Source organism: Bidens hawaiensis, unplaced genomic scaffold (genome assembly GCF_021521415.1).
Source record: "Bidens hawaiensis isolate Kalapana, Puna unplaced genomic scaffold, B.hawaiensis_p1.1 tig00015976_1, whole genome shotgun sequence".
Taxonomy (NCBI): domain Eukaryota; kingdom Viridiplantae; phylum Streptophyta; class Magnoliopsida; order Asterales; family Asteraceae; genus Bidens; species Bidens hawaiensis.
In genome coordinates this window covers 164972-183500 of record NW_027492439.1, presented here as the reverse complement: position 1 = coordinate 183500, position 18529 = coordinate 164972, and the positions used below count along the sequence as shown (strand labels likewise).

The 18529-nt window shown below is 32.7% G+C and overlaps 1 protein-coding gene across 1 annotated transcript; it reads left to right on the top strand.

Annotated features, from left to right (window-relative positions):
* Window positions 1-1768: 1768 nt before the first annotated feature.
* On the top strand, window positions 1769-5439 carry LOC143550217 (poly(A)-specific ribonuclease PARN-like). The gene is made up of 6 exons (XM_077040911.1): window positions 1769-2202; window positions 2287-2752; window positions 2864-2974; window positions 3340-3466; window positions 3546-3816; window positions 4638-5439. Exons 1-6 carry the CDS (start codon window positions 1841-1843, stop codon window positions 5371-5373), a joined length of 2073 nt encoding a protein of 690 aa, XP_076897026.1. The 5' UTR covers window positions 1769-1840; the 3' UTR covers window positions 5374-5439.
* The last annotated feature ends 13090 nt before the right edge of the window (window positions 5440-18529 follow it).

The following is an 18529-nucleotide window of genomic DNA, read 5'->3' as shown; positions in this document are numbered from 1 at the left end:
TGAAACCGAATTGGCTGAAAAAACCGAACCGAAGCATAAACCGACGATTAATTTTTTGTTTTTTTGAAAAACTGAAATTTAGATTTCGATTCGGTTATCCATTTTTCAAAAACCGAAAAAAACCTGAACGAACCGATTGATGACGATAAAGATTATCAAGATGATGAAGAATGGAGTAAACTTTTAAGATAAATAAATAAGACGATGAATGAAAATCGGGATTAAACTTTTAATGCTTTTTAATTTTTAAACTCTATTTAGCAACTTTGTATCCGTATAGTTTTACATAGCACGTGCCTATTTTTATTTTTTGAATTCAATATATATGTGGATTGCGGTACTCTAACATCGTAACACGTTCTTATACAAGCTTAAAATATGCATTTTCATTTTTTTCATTTTTTTTTTGCAATGTCAGCACATAATTGAAAAATAAACCGAAAATAACCGAACCGAACCGCAATTAACCGACAACCCAAAAACCGGAAACCAAAACCAAACGGTTTGCATATTCAAATAACCGATTACTTCGATTTCAGTTTGGGTTTCGTCTAATAACCAAACCGAACCGAACCGCCGGCCCTAAATAGAATAGATATAGATATTCCTCTGGTTTTAAAGCTTAGCTATTTTAATAAAATAAATAAGTAACAAGTCTTTTATAGAAAAGTAATAATTCAGTTGTCAACAACACACAAAACGTATAAACCCTAGTCAGTGATTCAAATTCAATTGCTCGTATCTCCTCTGGGCGGGCGTCGGCGTTAAGGCAATTAGTCGATTCTCAAATTATCAATGCACACACACTACGCTCTTTATTTCAATTCTCTCCCGTTTAATGTTGTTCAGATATACATATATATATATACATATATATACATATATATATATATATGTTTATGGAAATTAGTGATCGATGATTCAGCACATCGAAAGAAAGAATTGCTCTGTATTATTAACATTTTTAGGCTTAATCTGGTTGATTGGAACTAGGTTTGCAATGTAATATGTTCATTTGTTTTTCATCTCTTGTATAGTTTGATGCTATTTTTTTTATTTCGAACTTGAGATAAGTTTTTTCTTATTAAAGTGCTGCACTTTGTCATGGTTCGTTTGGTTATTAACCTAAATCCAAACCAAAGTTATTGGTTTTCGGTTAATCGGTTTGGTTTACTTGGTTAGCTTGTCGGTTTTCGGTCGGTTTGGTCAATAACCAGAACCAAACTTTGGCTAATTTTTGCTAAGAAGCAAATGAAGTGGAGGTATAAGTAGGCGAAGTGAAAGTATAAATACATGAAATGGAGGTACAAAACATGCAATAGAAGTATAAAAGCAAGAAATATAAGAAAGAAAATATGAATGATGTGGTTTGGTATAATTTTAGTTAACCAAGGGTACCAAAAAAAAATAATAATAATAAAATAACCAATTTTTGGTTAATTTTACTTCGGTTTTGGTTAACAATTTGGTTATTGCCCACCGGTTTGGACTTATGCTTACTTGAGTTAGTTAGATTAGTTAGAAAGTGTTGAACTTTGTTATTTTAACTAGTACACTAGTGTTAGTTCATTGTATAATATGTGTAAGTAGCCTATAGTTTCTTGTAACACAAGAAAACATAACTAATGGTCCAATGGAAAATACCAACTTTCTTTCTTTGCTTTCACTACAATTGACCTTTATTCACAATATTTGTCATGATCTTCCGTTTATTCGTGTTCACGTGTTGCATGATTTTATGAATTTTATCACATACGCTAAGTTTATCTTGCTACTTTTATGAGCTTCTCAGAGTCGGGGCCATGACAAAGTGTGAGAGACTGTGAAAGACGATATCGTTATGAAGCAACGATCGATGGTTAGGGCGTTTTGCAAAACCCTAACCCTGATTCCGTTCCACCGTCCTTTTTGGGCAACATTCTCTACGGCTTCTTCAAGTTTTGCTATCAAGAATGTCACCAAATCCAACTTTCATTCCTCTTTGGCTGACCTTCGCCAGCATGTCAGAGACTCTGATTTTGTCTCAATTGACCTGGAAATGACAGGCGTCACGAGCGCCCCGTGGAGGGAGTCTTTTGAGTTTGACAGATTTGACGTTCGCTACCTCAAAATGAAGGACTCTGCTGACAAGTTTGCTGTTGTTCAATTTGGTGTTTGCCCCTTTAGGTGGGACCCAACCAAACAGTCGTTTATCGCCCACCCGTTAGTCTTTCAATCCATCTTTACATTCTGGTTTTTAAATAAATATTTGTATATATATAGCCTGATTCTGTGGTGTTGTGACAGACACAACTTTTATATATTTCCAAGACAAGAAATCGGCGCTTATGACTCATCATCGTATGAGTTCTTGTGCCAAACTTCTTCAATTGATTTCTTGGCAAAGTACCAGTTCGATTTCAATGTGTGTATAAAAGATGGAATATCATATTTATCAAGGGCTCAAGAAGATGATGTTAGGTTACAGTTACAGTCATTAAATGAAGCCGAGCCATCCGAGTCATTATCCACAGATAAAGAAGTTAAAGATGTTCCACTGGTCAGAATGGCAGATATACTTTTTGTGGAGAGAATGAGGAACAAGATCAGTGAATGGCATGATGACCTGTTACAGACCAGAAGTGGAGGGCCCCACAAGGCCCTGGAAGATTATAATGACTCGGCCGATCAGTTTCAGACTATTTTCTTCAAGACACGTCCAGCCGTTAAGTTGAATGGATTCACCTCCCGTCAGCTAAGATTAATTAAGTCGGTAATGTTTTTTTATACATATTGGGCGTATTTTCAATCTATTGTTATTTAGAAAATTGAAGTGTTGTGGTTTTTGCAAGCAGACAGAATACCTAATATTGGTATTATGCAGGTTTTAGAAAAGAGCTTCAAAGATTTAGTGTATGTTCGTGTTAATGATGGTTCATGTTTTCAACAAATTATTGTCTATGCAGACTCCAAACGGGACCTAGAATTGCTTATGGTATGAAACATGTTTTAAAACTTATTATCTTGTTTCTTTTATTTCTATTGTATAACTTTAAACGGTAAGTTGCATATTTATCTCTAAAAACATGCATAATATCATATTTATCCAACGAAAAAGTAATAATATCAAATATACACATTTAATATTTAACCATCTACTAATACAGTTTTGTAATATGCCTGTTTCTTTATCATTTCACTTATAACCCTTATATCCTAAATGCTTATATAAAAGGAGGGTACAAATGTCATAAATATAAAATGTGTATATTTGATATTTTGTTCTGCAAATATGATATGATTCAAGTTTTGAGGGGTATTTTCGTCTCACTGTTTATAAAATGCATACTATTTATTCAGAAAGAGGTTAAAGAAAGCCATTTGAAGGAAGCAGAAAAGAAGATTGAAGCGTCCATTGGCTTCCGCCATGTCATCGACCTTCTTTCCTCTGAACAAAAGTTGATTGTTGGACATAACTGTTTTCTTGGTAGGAATCTTATAGACCCTTCTTATTTCATAATATTATTTGATCTCCACACAACTTATATTTTGTCTTTATGAAACAGATATTGCACATATATGTAGAAAATTTGTGGGTCCTCTTCCTTCGAGTCTTGAAGAATATGTACCATTAGTTCAAAGAATTTTCCCATCCATAATTGACACGAAAATCCTCCTGAATGCAAACAACTTATTGCAATTGAAAATGAAGAAAAGTAGCACGTCACTCGCTAAAGCTTTTGCAATTATGTGTCCACATATTGCTTCTGGTGGTTTAAGTCTTTGTTCTGCTAATAATAATTCTGTTGCAGTTGAGGTTCAAGTTGATGATATGAGGTAGGCATGTCTAGGGTATAACCTAACCGAGCAGATGCTGAGCTTGGCTTGTTTAACTTAGCAGAGCTCGGGCTCTGCTCGTTTAACACTTTAACATATCGAGTTCAGGCTCGGCTCATTTAAATAAGCAGAGATTGGGCTCGGCTTATTTAACTTAACAGACCTCGAACTCAGCTCGTTTAACTTAACTGAGCTTGAATTTGGCTCGTTTCGAGCTATATATCCAAAGGATGTGCTTTAGTTGACAAGAAAATTTTGAAGCGAGCTCGGCTTGGGCTTGGGCTTGGGCTTGGCTTGTTTAGCTTAACAAACCTCGAGCTCGACTTGTTTAACTTAATAGCGCTCGGGCTCAATTCTTTTAAGTTATCTTGGCTCGTTTAACTTAATAGAGCCCAGGCTCTGCTCGTTTCGTGCTTTATATTCAAAGCATGAGCTTGGCTTGCAAAAAAAGTTCAAGTGAATTCGGATCAGGCTTGGTTTGTTTATTATTTACTAATTGATTAATTTTTTTTATTTATATACATAATGCATGTATAGTTATTTTGTATATATCTATTATTGTAATTATTAATATATATATATACACATATATATATACTGTTTAGCAATTTTCATGATAATTATATATATCATAATTTTTACTATCTAACATATATATATTTATTCAGACTCATTCAAACTCGGCTTAATTCGAGCTTGTAGTGAGCCAACTTTGAGTAGCTCACAAGCGGCTCAGCTCGTTTACATTCGCATGTGTGTTCTATATGATTTAAATACTGTATTGCTTTTATGTTTTGTGATAATAATATTTCAACTTCCAGGTCATCAAACTGGAACTCGGGAGCTAAACACGAAGCTGGTTATGATGCTTTCATGACAGGCTGTATTTTTGCCCAATCATGCAACCATCTTGGTATTGATTTCACCTCTCACTCAATGTTAATAAAACAAGATAAGCTTCAAAGCTACATCAACCTTCTATACCTCAGCTGGTCTAGTGGCGACGTAGTTGACTTAAAAACCGGTCAAACCCGAACAGAATCTTCAGCGTTCAACACTTTCAAAATCCAACAACCAAAGATTCTGTTTCCAAACGTTGTACTGATTTGGGGTTTTTCGTCCAATCTCAAAGCGAGGGAGATAAAAGAATCTTTGACCAAAGTCTTCGGGCTGACTTCTGTCACATCCATTTTCCATTTGGATAAAACTGCAGTGTTTGTTCAGTTTAGCAAATCCGAATTAGTTTCTGATTTTTTGAAACTGAAAACGGAGATAGAGAATAAGAAGAATGGTGCGATTTATGTTTTGCACCCGTTTTCAGACCTTCTAGAAGGTGGAAAAACAGGTGCTGGTTGTTATGAGGTTTATAAGGAGATTTGCGGGTCACCTGTTTCAAAAGTTTTGTTTGCTGATCAAGCTGAAGCTGTCTATAATTTGGAATCCAGAGTGTTGGGAAGTAGGGCCCACAAAGTCGATTCTTTTGCTGATTCAGAATCTGCAACTGATACTAAGATGGCAGAAACCAATGGAGAAGTACTAGGTTTGGTATCTTGCTGAGACTTGTGTTGCAAGTAAGTTCATCTTCTCTTTAATGAAATTAGTATTGTCAGTTTTAGTTATAAAGAAAAAAATTTAGAAGTTGTCTCTGTTAATGATAGAAGTTTGCTATTAGAAAAACAATTCATTTTGTAGGATTATTATTTGTTAATGACAAAATGAATGGGAAAGCAAGTATTTTTACCCCAACGATATTTATTTATCTCCATTCGATTAATATGTTTAAGTGTGACCTCCCAACGCTTTTCTGCGTATATCACTTCGTGCTCACCCAAATTCTACATACAACAGAGAAAAAATATTAACAAAATTTACACAAATTTTAATCTAACATATATTACTAATAATAGAAAAATGACACTAAAATTAGAGATTTGATTGGGATAACTCTTGGTATTAAGTACTACTGCATCCTTCCATTTGTTTAGAATCCTCTTTTTTTTCTCCGATGGCACCATGATCTTCTCCATAATGGAATCAAGGGGGTTAAGAACCGGCTTATAACAAAATTCACCAATCCAAGAATTAAATGCCTATATGTTGTAAGGTAATCGCGCTTGCATGTTGTCACAAACTTGCATCGATTCCATATTTTCTTATGATTGTCATTAAGATATGCCCATGCTTCTTTACTTATTCCACCTATTTCTGTTAATAATCTATTATGCTCGGTAACACTATAAGTTCTTGTATCTCGTCACAAATTTCTATAGGAAAAGTCCCAATGAATGTCTCTTGAAATTGATATACAAGTGTCTAATGCATTCTCTATGCTCAACAGTAGGATAAAATTGTGTAACAGTAACTTCAAAACATTTTTGCACTTCAAATGATGTAACAAGAACATTGCGTGTGTACTAATTGCTTTCTTAAGTGACATAAGATTGACATAAGATGTAATAACAAGACCATTGAGTGTATCATTAAGAATACTCTGGTTCTTCGTCGCTGTGTGAATTATCGTCGACTTCATCTTGACTCGTATAAAAGATGCACCATTTTCATCAAAAACCAAAGTTTGGTGCACATGATATTAATAAGAAAAATCTTCAACTTTGATCCCTTGAAGATGTCTCAAGATTATTACTTGTTCTCACATAAACTGATAAGTGTTTTTCCACCTTATACATTCTAAGCATCAGTTGAAAGTTCTCATGAGAATCAAGCTTCGTAAAAGATTGCTCAATGGCATTCTTGTCAACGAAACACATTAAGAAAATGTGATTCTTATTTGACGGATAATGGTTTGTAACATCAACACCGTGTGAGGAACATGCGATTGAATCGAATATGGGAAGCTAGATCCAACAATACGCCGACCATTACGAACTCTGGCTCTAGGGTTGCCCATTCATATTAAATGGGATTTCGATGGTGGCGTGGAGGGGGAGTGCGAACTAGTTATCTGATTGATTTATGGGAATTGTTTGTGTTTTTAGTTTTTTAAATCTCAAGCAGCAATCTTGTCAATATGTAAAATTTTTATAAGAATGATGATATATGCAATTGAATTTATTAGTTGTGTAAATTAGTTTAAGGAGTTTTTGAAGGGGAAATATGCATTTGCCCCTAAAAATGGGTTCGCGTTGTCAGTGGAACTAACACATCGTTGATATGCTTGAACTGCTTCTTTAGATTACCCATCTAGAGCTAGAGTTCGTTGGGCCGAAATGTTGCTGGATCAAGCTTCCCAAATTCGATTCGTTCGTTGCATCATCCTCTCGAAGTATTGATGTCTTGTTAGTAGTTTTCATATTTCAATTTCATGCTATCTTTGCAAAAGTACCAAAAACTATTTTGCTGATGACCGGATTACAATGTATTTTGTAAAAATATTTGTTCCTAAGTTAACTGTGCCTGCACCAATTTATTGAAACCAAGATGTATGATAATGTAGATGTTACGGAAAATCAATCATTAACTCTAAACATGGGAGATCATGGCTCAATCACCAACACTCAAGTGACTCTAAACATGGGAGATCTTGGCTCAATCACCAACACTCAAGTGGCAGGCCTAATGTTTTCAAAATAATATCCAAGTATAAGATAACATTAAAACATGGAGGCTACTTCCACTTTGCTAAGAATTCATTTAGGAAACGAAACGATATTGTTTTCGCTATAGAAAATATATATTCATTGGCACATACATGTACAAATTTGATGAGTTAATTAAAGATGTTACAAATCATTACCCGCCAAATAAGGTTCTCATTTTTTCACTTTGTTTCGTTGGCAATTGTGTCGCGGAGCAATCTTCTCAAGTGTGATTCAAATGAGAACTTCTTATTGATGCTTAGAATGTATGCGGTGGAAAAAGAATTAACCGTTTATGTGACGATGTGTAATAATCTTAAGACATCTTTAAGGGACCAGAGGTAAATGCTTGTTTTAAAGTGAGATTAATATCATGTGTGCCAAATTTTAGTTTTGATGAAAGTTATTCTACTGTTGAGAATAGAGAATGCATCATATACTTGTATAGCAATTTCAAGAGATTTCTGAAGAGATTTTAGTACAAATTTGTGACAAGCTGCAAGAACTTAATAGTGTTACCGAATATAATATATTATTAACTGAAATTGTGGAATAAGTAAAGAAACACTCGCATGTATTTATGAGAACCATATGAAAGTGTGGGGTCGATGCAGGTTTGGGACAACATGCGAGTGTGATCACCTTTCTAACATGTTTGAGGCATTTAATTCTTGGATTGGTGAATTGCGTTAAGCCCATTCTTGACCTCCCTGATTTCATCAGGGAGAAGATTATGGTGCCATTAGATAAGAAAAGGAGGATTCTACACAAATGGAAGGGTGCACTAGTACCTAATATTCTAATAATAAGAGTTATCTCAATCGAATCTCTAAGTTTAGTGCAACTTTTTTTTTATTATTTGTGTTATGTGTTAGATTTAAACTTGTGTGAGCATTGCTAATATATTTTCAATGTTGTATATAGAATTTGAGTGAGTACGAAGTAGTGCAAATCAAGCTGATTTGATTTACGCAGGAAAGTGTTGGGAGCTCAACTAGATGAGTGAAAACACATTTGTCGGTTTTGGCTAGTCAAATCTGTGCATGCAATCGCTTTATTGCTTAAAAAAACGACTTAAACCGGGATAAATTTGTTGATTCTTACTCCATTACAAAATTTAAATTGGCTTATGCTCTAGAAGTTGCTCCCATGCCTACAAAGGATCAATGGGTGCACATATATACCTAGAAGAAACGCACACCCAATATCAAACGACCTCTTGGAAAACCAACAAATAATAGAATTAAACCCAACGGCAAAAAAAGGACATGAATGTGGGCATTTTGGTGAGTATGGACACCATCTCAAGATCAACCAACAACAAGTAGACGGGATTGGGAAAGAGTACAAAGACCCCTTAAAATAACTAATCAAAACTATGGCATTTGTTTTTTGCTTTTTGGATATTGTTGTTGATTTTTAGAATCACTTTTTTTACTGAACTGTAATGGATTAAATCTTTGGCATTTGTGTTTTCATTATGATGATTGCCACTCGTATCATTCATGATTTTTTTTAGTAACAATTTTTTTAAATCAAGGATAAGGATGCATGCAATTTAATTTTTGGGTCGGGTAAATACGCCTAAGGAATTTTGGAATAGGAAGTATGCAATTGTGCCAAATTACTTTAATAAATAAGTGAATGCTATAACTATAAATTAGTTTAATGCAAATATATAACATTAACTTATGATAAACTTTTATCATATCTAAATAAATAAAATCTACTAAGGCTCTCCGTTGTGGAGATACAAAACAGGCGCTGTTGTCCTAATCACCATCAAATGGCGCCGCCATTCCACAACACCCTAATCTCCCTGATGGCGTTGAACACAATTTTCCCCTCCAGTGCCATCTCAACCACGACAACATCCCCTTTTGGTGGTGGGGTCCACCTCAAACCCACCAATAATATTCACACACCTCCATGTTTATTTACCTTTTAATTTTTTTCTTTTATTTTAAATATTAATAGTTGTGGCAATGATTCTGAATTTACTTTCCTAAGTTATAATGTTTGTTGAAATACCATGCAACTTATGTTTATATATAAACCTACTAGCTTGTGTACTCGTGTTATTGGAATGAATAAATTTATTCAAATGACAACATTGTATGAAATTCAAAAAATGTGTTAAACTATTTGTATAATTATGTATTATACGGTATATTAAATTACATATTAAACAATATGAATACACACAAACACATGTTGGAAATTCCTAAATCTCTAAATATTTCTTTATATACAACATTTATTGTATTATTTTTAACGTTACCTTATCTATCTCTGTCACACCCCAACCTAAGGCGGAAATGCCGGGGTGTGATCCTATTGCTCACAGCTCGAAGATATTATCATAAATATAAATGACAATATCTAATTAATTATTTTGTTCAAATAATACACAAAATAAACAAATACAACCAAACAATTCAAATAAATAAATACAACAAGTCTAAATCCACGTATGCCTTCATCATAATCCTAAGATCTTTCTAAGTGTCCATCCTTCAACTCAGGCAACCTGCATATGCGTAGAAAATGGAGTTTTGTCAATAAACATGTTGAGTGAGTTTACCACCAAGTTTTAACACCAAAATAATGTTAATATGATAAATAAGCAAAACGTAATAAATGCGGTAATGAAATCAAACCATAAGCAAGTAAGTTGTTAATTAAACCATTGCCAAGCGAATCGGACGCCGGTAAATCAACTATGAGCAAATAAGAATAAGACCGTTGTCAAGCAAATCGGGTGGTGGTCAATAGAATGAGAACCCAATACATGGGGATATGCGGGACCTCTCCGAGCACGAATGTGCACATAAACAAGTAAGCACATAACAAGTAAATTTGATTAATCACACACAATTACACGTTTGCTATTTTTGATATGTATGTATATATAGATATGTATGTATAGTATGATATACGCATATGTCCCCAAAACGTTTGTGAAAATTGAGTAAAATAGGGGAATGATGAAACTCACCTTAGATTAAAGGCAAGTTAGTATAACTAAGAATAAACGAGTCAACGGATAAGCGAGTCGTCCAATACGCGTCAAACGAGATAACTGATCAGAACCTGAAACTATGTGATATGAAACTATAAATAAAAACAAACTTAATGTCGCTGGAATCAATCCAAACGGATGAGTAGAACTCTAGTTATGTTGAATTAAACGTTTAAGCGAGCTGGTACTGACCAGAATCTGAACAGCGATTCGGAAGTCGGGTTTTGGGAAGTAGCCTTAAAATTTCGTTACGAGAATAAAATTCTTCTGGACCGAACGTTGAATCCGACCAGAAGCATGAGAAAACGTAAAGTCAAACCTGTTGACTGTTTACCCTTTATCGGGTTTTAAAGCAATTGACCCGTCAACACCCTTCAATCACCGAAATTGATTGAAGGTTATTGACTAGGGAATATGTATGAACGATTTTACATTTACAACTTACCCGAAAAGTGAAAGGAATGATGAGAAACGGAAGTCAAAGGTTCTTGAACTTGCAAAGTCAAACGAATATGAACGGTTCTTCAACAAAACACCAAAAACCGAAGGGAATACGAGATGGCAGAGGCTAGAGACGGCTGAGGGATGTTCTTTAGGGTTTGATTAAAGTTTACAATAGATGTTTTAATGGTCATTTATATAGGAAAGGCTAAACCGAACTAATTATAGGCTTTTTGACCCGTTTAAGCAAGTATATACGTTTTAAGGAAAGAATCATCGAAAGATTCATAAAGATCTGATCTTGGGCAGGGGAAAACGAATTAGGAATGATATTTTAGTTGTATGATGTTTACTTGGTCCTTAATTCTCTTGATTTTGCTTAAAATAAACGATTTTATACATTAAACGAACTAGGAAACGAAATTGAACAATATGATATGTGCAGCAGTCCCAAGGCGGCGTGCGGTGGGGGTGAGGATGTTGCCCGTGCGGCGCTCCGGCAACCTTGGTGTGGGAATTTCATTTTTTTTACACTTTTAGTCCTTCAAGTTTGTTATTTGGTCATTTAATGAATCTTTTATAGTTAAAGCAAGAAATGAACAATTTAGAAAGTATAAGGGATAAAAGGCGAACATGAGAAACTTTAATATTTATAAATATTTGATTTTGATTATTATTAAAGATCTAAAAATATTTCTGGTCGGGTTAATCGTAAATGAATACGGGTTTGAAAAATCCGAGATGTTACAATCTCTACATATACATTAATATATTATGTCTTCATTTTTATCTTTGTGTTCTTAACAATGGATGTAGAATATTGAACCGTACAAAATACATATGAATACCCATTTGGCTTCCTCTTTGATTTCTCGTTAGGGTATTATAATATGGTATAATTTTCTTTTGAACTTTAAGATGCCATGACACAAACCAAACACCACACAATCCTTTTATTTGTTATACCAAATATAAAGTTAATATATTCACTTGGTAATTTAAAAATATATAGTGAGTAAAAAAAATAGAACTATATAAAATGTATAATCAATATAGTCAGTTGGCAACTCAAAATGATTCATACCTGCTTAGTTTTGAATGAATTTATTCGAGTTACGTTTAATCAAGTTATTAGAAAAATAAATAATATTTGATACTTATGCTTTTGAAATGAAACTTTAGACAAAATTTCTTATAGAAAGTAAATTAAATTTTGGAGAACAACCCGACCCCCGAAGTATGTTAAAAATTTCACATTTTCAAAGTGGTTTAATTAATTAATGAAAAAAAATTTTAAGATCGGTTTTATATAATCACCTTTAGTATGCTATATCTAGATTAAAACACACCATTATTAATAAGTTCCGAAATGGGCGTATTGGCTTGCAATCATCTTTTGCTAGTTATTTTATTTACAAATAAATAGTGTATCATTTTGAGCTTTGTTAAAAATAAAATTCAACTTATTTGATATTTTAACTAATTTTAGATAAAAGAAGTGTTTAGAAATTTGACCATTTTGGCCGTCCATCCGGCAAATAAATCAAAAAAAAAAAAAAAAAAAACGGTCGTTGTTCGCAAACCAGCTTTTAAACGGCAAAACAACCGGAAACACCAGTCAGGATAACATTAAATATTTTTAAAACCGAGTAACTGTACACAATAGTTCACGCACCACCTAATGATAATGATAAGTTTGATGCACTACCTTGTCTTTTATAAATATGGGCTTCATTCTTGATTTCTCATTCGAGTAATGTGACATGAGATATAGTTTTATTTCAACCTTGAAGTGCCAAGTGACATAAAGATGGTCCAATTAGGTGTCAAGTGGTACAATCATGTTTTTGTTTATTATATTAAGGACGAGTTTTTGTTGTTTTCTTTTTCTTTTTTTTTCAGCAGCTTCAGAATAAGCATTGTTCATATTAAAAACTATAAGAAGATAATTATTTAGATGAATTAAAACAAATATGTTTGGTAAATTTTTATTTTTCAAATTTAAATTCAAGTTGATAAAATTAATAATAATGAAATACCATTTGAAATGTTTGACAAAGGACTTGTAGATAATCAACTTAAACATTAAACAAATAAAAACAATCTTATATGTTGGTTGTAATATAAAATAAACACGTATCCCATAAACTAAATTATAAGCAGGTAAACGCATGAATTATAATTTGCTGTATAACTCATGTTAGAAACATCGTGATCTAAATTAATAAGGTGAGCATTCTATCTTTTAGACATCGTCTTATTGTTTGACAAAAGAAATGCATTTATATAAAGGAATAAAGGAATAATATGAATGGTAGAAGAGGGAACACATTTAGTTGTGAATAAGAAAGGTTTTAATATTTTAATTTTAATTTTAATTTTAATTTGAAATATTTATGAACTAAAGCTTCAAAGATAGAGTGCCACATGGCAAAATATTAGGCTAATTAGGGGTGATGTGGTTCAATCACATTTTTGTTTATTATAATGGTAGATTTTTTTGAAATGCTATCACATGTTTCTAGTAATTATAAAGTCGATGATAGCAAGAACAAAATTAAAATTTTGTTATGTTTACATAAAGATTCACATTAGATCGATAGGAGTGTTTTGGTTGTAAAGCATTAGACCATGTCCCAGTTAACTCATGTGTGACGTACAATGACCAAATATTTTCCATCTAGGAGTGTTTTGGTTGTGCGGTATAAGTTTAAGCTGCTCTACATAACACCCAAATATGGGTAAAAAAGGGCCGTGAAATGTTTTGAGTATGAAATACTATCTCTAACTAAACCCATTAACGCAAGATAACTAGATCCATCAATTGGAACTAAAATAACATAGATCCTACAAAAATTTTGAATCAAAAGTCCATGGGATGAAGTCGTTTACAACATTTTGTAAGTGTTATTTTGGTGATAAACAAGAGTGATTGTGACTAGTACAACAATTGTAAAATACAAAAATGAGATTTATGTACCAGAAGGACAACCTTTTATTGTTAGCGAGTCTATGACACATTTAAATAATGTAGAGTAGTTGATTATGAATACAAAATAAGCAAAACGCGTATACAGTAGCAAAGAATTTAGACAATCAAGTTTGTGGACTAAAGACTCTAAAAAAACTCAGAAGAATCACTAGACATGAAGGTTCTTCAATGAACTCGGGTACACAAGATATAAAATGATCAAAGCAAATCGCAGTATTGCAGGATTTAAATTAATTGAAATATATAGAAGAGTTGTCAAAAACTCTTTTTGATAAAACTAAATAAATCCTTATATTAGTTAAATTAATCAAAGTAAATATGATTCAATCGGCTTATCATATATTTAACAAATAATGGTTACGATATAATTTCATTTTCCCATGCATTTTACAAAGATATCCATATGTGGTATGCGAGTTATTCCCAATTTTAACATTATTCTCTTTTCGCACTTCCAAACTAACAGTACACTAACTCTATTAGTTTTCTTGCTGAATTGACATTTTTTTCTTTAATGATGAGGCATGCTTATATGACATTGTTTTGAAAGACTTGTGTGTCCCACACCACCAGTTAGCAATCCAATCTACAAAGACGTTGATTCTTCACCATTCTCCGTCCAATCAAACTAAAAACGAACAACACATATTCAAATCCTTAAATCCCTAAATTCTTATCCAATTTCCATGGCGAAACCATAATAATATAGTAATCTAGCTAATCATCATCCAATGAATCAAATTAATGGCCTCTATATCGTATATCCACATGCTTCACAATCAGGCCCAAATTCCACCAAGAATCCCTCAGTTACTCTCTAAGGCACACGATATAATTTCATTTCTGCAATGATTTTTTGCGATTTGGAAATCGATTTTTTGTGTTGGACATTAGGGCTAAAATTTGATATCATAACTCGATACTTTTATTAACACATTCGATACAAGTTTTGATGATTTACTTTATCAATACATTTGATATTAGTTTTGATGGTTTTGCATGCGTTGCATAGATGTTTAATCTCTATACTCATTATCTAAATTTGGATAACTATTATCAAAACTTAAGAAGTTGGTCTTGAAATGCGGTAGCATTGATTTAGAGTATGTTTGGGATTGAGTTTGAAAAATACTTATTGGTTTATTGGTTTTTTCAAAAAGCCAAGAAATTAAAATGTGTTTGGCAATCACAAAAAACTTTATTATTTTAGTTTTTGAAAGGGTTGGAAAACATTTTTCAAAAGCCCCAAATCCTAACTTTCCAAAATGGCTTTTTAAAAAAGTCAATGAGCCAATAATTATTTTTCAAACTTAATCCCAAACATGCCTTTAAGAGCTCAAGTAATATGGTCATTTGGTTGCTATAGGGAGAAATACATATTTTATAATTTTTTTCTTATTGGTTATGGTTTTGTTACCGACAAGTTATTAAATCCTAACCGCTTTAAAGCATTATATACTATTTTTTCTTTCATAGAATTTCTAGTCTAATTGACTTATGTAGTAGTAAGGTTTAAACGAGACTTATAAAGGTAATTTAACTACAATATTTTATTTTATATAAACTTTAATAATTCTTTTAAAAAAATTTTAACACAAAAAATATTAATATAGGAATAGGACATGATATTATCAAAAATACCTAAAAATATCATAATCATAAAGCAAAAACATAGATGCACTTTTATAAATGTGAAAAATATACTTGATTAGTAAAGATTTGAAAACTTTAACCCACGCATTATAATTACTCACGGGAAGGATCAAATATAAATTGTTTTTTTCATCAAAGTGTCTATGAAGACATATTGACATTTCATTTTTTATAATCAACGGTTGAGATCAAAGTATAGGAGAAAATAGGGATATAGCCCATTTTTATCATGTCTTTTTTTCAAATTCCCTAACTTTTTTTTAAACATCTATAACTTTTTTATATGATATTATTTTAAAAAAAATTTCATTATAAAATCAAGCATTTTTTTTATCTTTAATTTGAGTACCATATTTTTATATAGAACATAACAATTAAAAAAACACAAAAAGTGATTTTTTTTTCTATGTTGTACAAAATCACTGTACTAGATGTTTTTGCACTAATTTTTATGCTGAAATATTTATATTAAATTTTTACTATATTTTTTGTGCTGGATTTTTTGTACTTGAATTTTGTATTGAAATTTTTTACTAGTTTGTTTTTACTAGATTTTTGTATTTTTCTTTTTCTTTTTTTTTTTGTGTTGTACTTTAAGAAACAAGTGGATGAAAGTTTAGATTTCAAGTCTAAGGTGTCCTTTAATTCTAAGGCTGAGGGGTGTGGGGCTTCAACGGGGGCGCGAGAGCCCTTCTGCTCGCGCCCTCAGGCGCGAGCACCACACCACCGGGGTGCGAGAGGGGCGCGAGCACGAAAAACAAAGCAGACGCAAGCCTGTTAGCGGGACCAAGTTGGCGTAAAGGGACATTGGGAAGGGAGAAAGAGCCGTTGGACATGATAAATGAGCCGTTGGGCTCTTATTTAATAAAAAAAAAAGTTTTTTCTTCTTATATATAACCCATTTCACATAAAACAATTACCACAACTTCAAAAAAAAACCCAAAATCAATCCATCTTCCAAACTTTTTTTTAAAAACATGGCTGGAAATTGGTACCCAAACCTAGATTCAGATTATATTGACGACGATTTATGGTCGTCACCGCACCAACCGATGTTTTATTCGGAGCCGCAACAATCATCCGGCTTTCAACCATCCAACATACAACCGTCTCCTAACTTTGTTGGACTTCCTTACTAGAGACTTCAGTAACCTAAATCCGGTCGATCAAATGCTAATGGAAAAGCAAAAGGAACGTATCCGAAAGAGGTTGATCGAAGAAGACCAAGCCGAAGAATAAGAATAATGTTTTTTTTAGTACTTTTATTTTATTTTTAGATATTAATGTGTTTTTTCATTAATGTGTGTTTTTTTTAATAATTTATGAGTTTTTTTAATAATACGTTTTTTGAATATATATATAAAAAAATAAAAAAAAAAATCCGCTGGAGCCCCTGCTGGAGCCCCTCCACACCAGGGCCAGGGGCTCCAACTGGGGCTCCAACACCCCCCTTATCCAGTTTCTCTCTCTGCCACACGTCATAATATTATTGGCTGGAGCCCCCACTGGAGTCCCCATTAGAGCCCCCCACACCCCTTAGCCTAAATAAGAGCGGCTTATATCATCTCCATAATCTTTCTTAGGCTAGTTAAGCAAAACATCATTTTTAGAAAATCCACTCCCTAATTACTTATATAACCATTATTTTCTTTTCATTTTGATAGTATTATAAAAAAAATATTTCTAATAATTATATTGAAGATAGGCCTAGATTATTACCCTCCTTCTCTACCAACCCCCCCTGCATTTAACAAAACATTTATTATTAATCAAAGCAGATACATATTCATTACCATATATATTTCTTTTAACAACATAACCTGTCATTAACTAAAGCAAAGTCACATTCATTAACCATACAACTTGTACACCCACGTGCCACTTCCAAAACTTGCCAAATCATATAACATGAGGGGGTGTAAATAATAATATCAAACGGTAAACTCGCAGAGATGAAGTCATGAACCCCAACTCCGTTGACGGTTTTACTTTATATATTTCATCATTATCATTATTATTATTATTATTATTATTATTATATTATTTCCCCTAAATTTCTTAACAAGTCAGTCTGCAACTGAAGAAGAATGGTAGCATAAACAAACAAACAAACCCTAACAATAATTACTGTAAGTCCATAAACCCTAACTTTACTTGCATACGCATTGTTAGTTTTAGTTTGTTCATTTGTTCGCCTTGTTGATTATGTTCGTCATGCAATTGACTTGTTTTTAGTGCTGATCTGGTCGAATTACGATAGGTTTTGGTTAATTAGCTGGAAGTTAGGGTTATTTGATGTTTAATTGTGGTTCGGTTGTTGAAATTGTTTTATGTGGCTTTGATTTTGGGTGAATTAGGTGTAAATTAGGGTTATGTGTGTTTTTTGGTTAATTATGTGTTTGAATTTGGTACAATTGGAATATGCAGACATTGTGCAGTGTTAAAACAGTTATATGATGTTTTGATAGTTTATTATTATTATTATTATTATTATTATTATTATTATTATTATTTCTTTGGAACAGCATGATAGTGATAAATGTTATTGATAAGCTGACATTGTTTTTAGTAATTAGGGTTTTTAGCTTATCTATAGGATTGGTGTAAGTGTAAGTTGATAAACGCTAACTTTATTTCTTTCATACGTGCATAACTTTGTTTGAATTTATATACACATTGTTTTTTTGTTATGTCGTTGTATCGATTATGTTCGTCACACAATTGACTTGATTTTAGTGTAAATTAGTTAGAATTACGAGAGGCTGGGGTGAATTAGCTGGAAGTTAGGGTTATTTGATGTTAAATTTTGCTTTGTTCATAGAGCAGGTTCGAATTGGTTAATGTGTTTGAATTTGGTACAATTTGAAGATGCAGACATTGTGCAGTCTTCAAACAGTTATTTGAAGTGTGGATATGACACAGAATATTCACATTGATGGTCTTTAAATGTTATTGATAAGTTGACATTGTTTTTAGTAATTAGGGTTTGTAACATATGTACAGGATTGA

Bases quoted from the DNA above. Each gene is read 5' to 3' on its own strand.
- LOC143550217 (XM_077040911.1), top strand. From the start codon at position 1,841: ATGAAGCAACGATCGATGGTTAGGGCGTTTTGCAAAACCCTAACCCTG. The intron at 2,203-2,286 runs GTTAGTCTTTCA...GTGTTGTGACAG, and splicing joins CAGTCGTTTATCGCCCACCC to ACACAACTTTTATATATTTC. The intron at 3,467-3,545 runs GTAGGAATCTTA...TTTATGAAACAG, and splicing joins TGGACATAACTGTTTTCTTG to ATATTGCACATATATGTAGA.